We start from the raw sequence: 7,141 nt of genomic DNA, 5'->3' as shown, positions 1-7,141 counted from the left end.
TTATGTGAAGCACTTATGTGAAGGTTTGTGTGCAAATACAAATGATTATTATTATTATTATTATTATCATTATTACTATATCATTATCATCTGTATTTGCTGTAAACTAAACTACATGTGTAGAAGTTAGCTCAGCTTGATTTATGTGAATTATTACCAGAATATACCTTCTGCACCTGGTGTTTTTTTGTGTTACACCAGACTCCATTCAAAAAGCAGGTGTTTTATGGTAGAGCTGTTTTTTCATAGTTAAAACTTTAGTTCTGCATTGACTAAAACTCTTTTCTGATTGATTCTGATCTACAGACACAATCGTCACACGTCATTTACTCAGTACCATCACGAAGGCGTGGTTGATCTTGATCAGGGGCGTGGTCTATGTCTGCTCTCAACCATTCCAGATAATGGAGGGCAACAATTCTCAGAAACCCACACAGGTTCCTGAAAGCTGCTCCAAAGAAGTGAGTGACGGCTCGGATCAGCAAATGTATTTTATTGTACATTTACAAAACAACAAGAGTACAAAAAAGTCAGTCCACAGACATTTTTTTTTTGTTTGTTTTGGAAGGAGTATATGCAAATTTCATCTCACAACTGCAGCAAACAGTCCCTCAGACGAACAAGGAGCAGGAACGGGAGAGGAGCCGGAGGGGTTACAATCAAACTTTTATAAAGCCTGTCAGTCTGCTGGCACACCGGAACGTTTTTTCGCTGCAGAGGAACCGAAGGAAACATAGAAAAGTCTGACATTCTTAGCGGACTACGTGGGTGCAGGGATCCCGGCGGCGGGAGGGAGGCCTCCTTCCGGGAGCGAGAACCCGCTCGTTTTGGCTTTTCCTTTTCCGCCCCTCTCGACCAGCAAACACACTTTGTGCTTCATATTTTCTGTTGTTTTGCCATCACAACAAGAGAGTGCAACAGTAGTTTAATGCGTTTCCAAAAAGGATACATTTTGACAAAAAGGTTGGCACATTCAAGAAGACATGAGCTTTTTTTTTATAATAACAGACTTTTTTTTTTTTAACATTGTTTTCTTTTTTTTATCCTCATAAATACAATATACGTCTCTTTCCCTGTATCCAGAGCCCACAAAAGAACAGTACAGACACAGGTATTTACAAATCAAGGGAGAGGAGTGAACTTGATAGCTCATAAATAATCATAGTAATACCAAAAACAGGATGGAAAGTCCTTTGTTCTTTCTTTCTTTCACAGCAATGACACAGAGTCTGGTGTCCTGAAACCAAAAACTTGTCTTCTTGTCCAGCTCGTTGTGTCCACGGTGGGAAGATGGGTGGTGATGGAGGCATCGAAGGTACACAGATGGAGTCACTGGTGTCCTTATCTCATTTCCTGGGAGGAGAGAAATATTTTAACATTAATAAAAACTCAAATCAGTACTTAGAACAATGCTTTATTTTGATAAAATCAAGGCAGACGTCTGGCTCAGGTGCATATGGATCAATCTTTAATCAATATTCTTTCTGATCATAAACCCACTTCTACAAAAGTCTTCCCATGAGCTTGAAAGGATACCCTGCCCTCAAACAGCCTTTTCCGATGGAAATCCACCATTATATAAGCCAGAATTTCTCCAAAACACTCCACTGGCAAAAATAAGAATTTTACTCTGCTGGTCTACCACTGCCTCGATCTGTTAGTTTGTGTTACTGTGTGACTGTGGTGAATCTGGACCATCCTTTAAAAGAGAAGTTGCACAATGATGCAAACAAACGAACCAAACCAGGCACAGCTGGACCATCAACCAGACCTTTGGCAAAATCAGTCATGTTGCCACGCAGAACATGTGAGTTTCTGGTCTTGATCTGTTAGTTTGTTTGTGTTACTGTGTGACTTTGGTGTTTTAAAAGGTTAGCTGCCTCACGATATGAGGGCTCACATGTGTTGTATCTCGAGAAGGTTGACTAAAGTGTGTGCTGCACGGAAGTAAAGAAATGTCTAAGAGGAGATTCAAAGTGTGGCTCCGTTTTATCAGGATTGACACCAATAATACACAATGCAATATATGCAAAAACATTGTTGGCAAGTCGGGCAGCGCAACAAATTTGATTGAATACTTGAACATGTCTGGAATAAATTTAAGAGCAAAAAGTTACGGACCCTCTGTAAAAATCTCCACCACCAGATTCCCCCTTATCCAAGATTACTGAGGATGATGCTTCCTTAAAAAGTATTTCAGTAATTGGTGCAGAGAAAAAGTATCTCTCAAAATCCAATATCAAAGTCACGGTATTGGTACTGAAATTTTTTCAGCAACACCCAGCTTTAATATGCTGTACATTGGCCCTGTTAATGCTTGATCTTGTACATTTTTACGTGTGTTGCTTGCTGTTAAGTGCTTCTTAATATCGGCTTTCCACGGTCTTCCAGGGGTAATGTGGTGTTGTGTATCAAATATACATGAATCACAAACTGTGAGTGTTGTAAACCACACAAAAGACATGTTTTACACTTGGAAGCAACACAGTTGAGTGTGCAGTAAACTGTCGATGGCTCTTTATAATTCATGTCCCTCGGCAGAAGTCAGTTTAAGAAAGTACACTGAGTGATTTATCTGCTGCGACACACACAGTTTGCTATCACACATATTACAGGTGCAGTAAGCCACTGTGGAGAAAGACAACTGACTGTTATGTCTCATTCCTAGATTGTTTCTACCAACAGCATCGGTATTTTATGCCCTGGGAATGAGACTCAACAATCAAACTACCTCTCTCCAGTGTTGTTAACTGTGATGGAGGTCTCCCATCAGAGGCCAGGTTTTCTAAAGCCTGAAAACAGAACTAAGAGGAGCAGAGGTCCAATTTTCTCTCAGACCACATGAATTACATTATGTTTAAAGTTTTTTTTTTTTTAACTTTTGCCCAATGATGCCAAAATTAAACTGCCTTCCTCAGTTTTAAACCTAATATCTAGCAAGTAAGCATGTGTTGAACAAAAAATCTCAGAGAAGACATGAAGCCTGCAAACAGAACACGGGGAAGGGAAGCGGCATTTCATTTCAGCGATGACAGAAGCTGGCAGTTCTGTTGTGGATTTATGTTCTTGTGAGAACAGGGATGCCTGAAGGGGTAGCGAGTGTTTTCTGAAGTCTAAACTGCTTGTCAAGTCTGTGTTCTTTTCCTCCCCCACCTCTAATCGGTCACAAAGAACCGGTTGCTCAAATTAAAAGGATCAGTTTTGCATGAGCAGTGTTTGGTACGGTGATGTTGTGTGTCTTTTTATTCATGCCTTTCACATTTTATAATAAAGATGTGGATTGTGGCTAATGGGACAGACCCTTCATCCCCCGACTCTCCCTTCTAAGACCGACCGCCAGGGTCAGAGGTCAGAGATAGCAGTCAGCAGCACCACAGGAAGACGGGGTAACCTGACCCAGCCTTCCTGTGGAAACACCTCAAACTTTATTGCAGATTACGGAGGTCGCGCTTTCATGTCCGAGGCAAGGCGTGAAAAGGCCTGTGTGGGTCAGTTAGGGAGGTGGGGCTGAGGTTTTCCTTACTGCTCCACAGGGGGGTGACCTGAGAGGCACGAGATACAACGGAGCTGTGTGTGTATGTGTTGACAGTGAGTGAAAAGAGCAATTGTGTGTGTGTGTCACTTTTACAAGTGGCTTTGCTACATTCCCATGTCAGATGTGTGTTGAGGTCGGTGAGGAGTGACCCGTGACAGGGCCATCCTTTCTCTTTCTCCACACGCGGGCGGATTTATGGAGATGCCTCAGGTTACAGCGTTAAACTTAACAAGAACAGCACTAAAACAAAGCATCAAAGCAGCTACACTGTTCACTTCTCATTAAACTGTGGCTCCAACTCCTGTTGGCCGACTCCGTTTGAAGCCAGTCAGTCTTTTAGTCAATTCTGATGTTTTTTTTGTTTTGTTTTTGCTAATTATGTTTGAAAACTTGAATTGAATTGAATTTCCTATACAGTACTTGACTAAATGCACTTTCAAAAGCAACTCTAAAACTCTAGAGGCTCATTTTGCTTTTGCGAGTACATTTACTCAAGTACTTTACTTAAATGCAGTTCTGAGGTACATTTACTTTTGCTCCATTACTCTTTCAGAGATACTTTGTAGTTTTTACTCTTTTACATTTACAGAGTGCATTAATTAACATTAGTTAAGGCAGTAATGCACGTTAATTACTAACAGGTAATTAACAGTTAACTGATAGTTTTGTAATAATTTACTAATTAACTGGTTAACTAAGTGTTCATTTAAACATTATTTAATGTTTATAAAGCTGCTATAAACTTCAGTAAGTAATAAGCATTAACTAACAGTTAATTAACAGTTAACAATCAGTTAACAATTTACTGTGTCATTTGTTCATGTAAACTAAGAATTCATTTAAAAATTATTTAATAATTTATAAAGCTGCTATTATCTTTAGTTAATCAGTAATAAGCATTAAGTAACAGTAGTATATGGTTGATCAAGATATTATAAGCATTATAGCTCATTAAGTTGACAGCTAAGTTGTTTCATAAAGAAAAAAGAGTTTTTATCAATGATAATTAAAGGCATAATATGCAACATTTTCCTTATAAAATAATATACAGACTCATAAAAACATGATCCCTTCCAGTTATTTCTTAAGAGCCACTAGAAAAGGTGGTGGTGTCTGTATATGGAGACCCTGCTCTCTTCCTGTATTTTGCATTATGTTCTTGTGTCTGAGACCAACACAAAACATCAGTATCTGACACCCTGGGAATGCGACACAACAGGGTTTATACTGTGTACAGTCGATACCTGCTCTATATGAAAAGTACCCTGAGACATCTTTTTCATGATTTGATGCTATCAAAATAAAATTGAATTGAACTGAACTGACCAGCAAAAGACTGAAAGTAATGAAAAATTTATGTATAACATGATGCACCTCTATAGATAAACACACCAACAGTATATAAACACTTACAGGGGTCATTGTTCCAATTTTCTTCTTTTACTTTTGATATTTCAAGTACATTTTTTCCAATAATGCTGACATACATTTACTTACCAAGCATTCTCAGTCCAGGCTTATAATAGGATATTTTTTCAGTGTGGTACTGCCACTTTTACCCAAGTAAAAGATTTGAATAAACTGATTAAAAGATGATAAATCATTATTTTGTTCTGTTACTGTACTGTGGATAATCAAACCATGAATGTTCAAAACAGGAGGGAAAATTGGATGTTGAAATAACATTACAATAATTGTGAAATAGCAATTGGAAACAGAAAAAATTAGGAAAACCTTTTGCAAACAGAGGTTGACTTTTTAAAAGGAGCAGCAATTTTTCATTTCAATATCCAATTTCCTTTCCAAGTTTCCTTTTTTTAAACATTTAATAATAGCCTGGTTATTCTAAGAAGCAGAGTAAAATAATGATGACAAATTTCTCATCCATCCTTAATTTTAATTTGCGGCAGACTTATTATCAGCAAGAAGCCATCCTATCCTGCAGATATATTGTGTGTATTTCTTGTTGTGTGTTTCTCCCTGACAGTGAGACACTTCTTCAGTTTTTCTGCACTTGATCAATACAGATAGATGCAGCAAGGCACTGGCCTGCCTATCTGGAGTTACTTGGGTTTCAGTGTCTTGCTCGAGGACACTTGGACATGTGGACAGACGGAGCCTGCCAGGCCTGTGATTAGCAGACAAAACGCTCCACCTCCTGATCCACAGCTGTACAAAGCGATTCTGACTTTTCCCATCAGCTCCTCCACCTCTGCCTACCTGCACTAATGCTGAGGGACATGTCAAACACTGTTTGTAAGTGTTGCCTCACTCGCACCAAATCCCCGCAGAGCTTCCCGTTCGCCTGGCACAGCTTGTTCTGCCATAAAAGACAGCAGCGCGTCGCGAGGGAGCCTGCAGGGGGTGCATTTAAAGGAGCGCTCCCACAGTGAAGCGCGTCTTCAGAAGTGCACTCCAGAAAGAGCAGTGGGCGTGCACGCTTAGCATTGTTTCTTACTGTAAAGCCGATCCTGAGCAGACGGTAATGGTAGATCTGTATGTATGAGCCTGGAAGCATGTTAGTGTGTGTGTGTGTAAGTGTGTGGGCAACAAGGGAATGTAGACGCTCTTTCCATGCGCCGCATGCTGTATAGGATGATGTGTGTTTTATGGAGCTGAAGTAATGATATGTAGATAAAACTAAACCACATGAAACTCTCCATGGCAGGAAGACTCTTTGTTCCCTTGCTCATAAATATCTAAAAGCATCAATTATTAAAACCATTTGAGGTGAAAAGAGAACTATTTTTCATGCATAAAACCGCAGTGAAATCATAAAATCTTGAGCGTGGATGTATCCTCGTACCTCGTTGTGTTTTCTGGCCGAGTTGAGCCCTCGGGAGCCCGTGGAGCCTCTGGACGAGGAGCTTCCTGTGGTCGAGCAGTTACTGGACATCTGACTCCTGGAGAGGTAGCCGGCCTTGCTGCTGTACGCCATCATGTCCTCGTCTGAGGAGGGAAGAATGAAGGAGACAAAATGGGGTTAACAGTGAGGGTGTTTAGTCTGTTGAAAAGGCAGCTCAGTGCTGGAGAAATGACAGTTTTGTATGCTAATACATCCTGACAAAATTCCTTCTATTTGTGCGTAATCCAGGTGTTGAATATGGTCGTTAGCTGAGATTAAATTATTTGAAGTGGGATTGATGGGAAATGGCTGTTATATAAACCAAATGTTGCTCTTTCCAAACCGGCCAAACTCCATTGTGAAAATCAGTAGTTTTACCTTGCAGAACGCAGAAGTTTCTGGTCTAACACTGCTTTAATCTTTTAGATTGTTTGTGTTAGCATGTAACGTTGGTGTTTGAAATTCATCAGATTCATACAATAACACAAACAAACTGACTGATCAAGGCAATGGTAGACCAGAAACTCCCACATTCTGCAAAGTAGAATAAGTGATTTTCCTAATGGAGTGTGGTTGAGCTTCAAAGAGCTATATTTGGCTCATATAACAGCGGTTTCCTATTGGAAAAGGCTGTTTGACAGTAAGATAAAGCAGTGAAAAATGTTCTTAATATAGCATCAGGATATAACAGGGGTTCACTTTTGTTTTTCACCTGCCTGGCTGGGCAAGTTGGTCAGAAATCTACTGGCCCAAAATCAATT

General features: G+C 39.8%; 1 protein-coding gene across 1 annotated transcript in view; it reads right to left on the bottom strand.

Annotated features, from left to right (window-relative positions):
- Window positions 1-473: 473 nt before the first annotated feature.
- robo3 (roundabout, axon guidance receptor, homolog 3 (Drosophila)) overlaps window positions 474-7,141 on the bottom strand; it is a 234,745-nt gene continuing 228,077 nt past the window's right edge. The window contains exons 26-27 of the mRNA XM_084730686.1: window positions 6,342-6,484; window positions 474-1,353 (exon numbers count right to left, since the gene is read on the bottom strand). Coding sequence (XP_084586812.1) covers window positions 1,342-1,353; window positions 6,342-6,484 — 155 coding nt within the window. The 3' untranslated portion in view covers window positions 474-1,341. The remainder of the gene's footprint in view (window positions 1,354-6,341; window positions 6,485-7,141) is intronic.

The sequence above is a fragment of the Lutjanus erythropterus genome, chromosome 11 (genome assembly GCF_056507025.1).
Source record: "Lutjanus erythropterus isolate fLutEry1 chromosome 11, fLutEry1.hap2, whole genome shotgun sequence".
NCBI lineage: Eukaryota > Metazoa > Chordata > Actinopteri > Lutjaniformes > Lutjanidae > Lutjanus > Lutjanus erythropterus.
The sequence above is the reverse complement of the archived record's forward strand: the minus strand, read 5'-3'. Positions and strand labels throughout refer to the sequence as shown.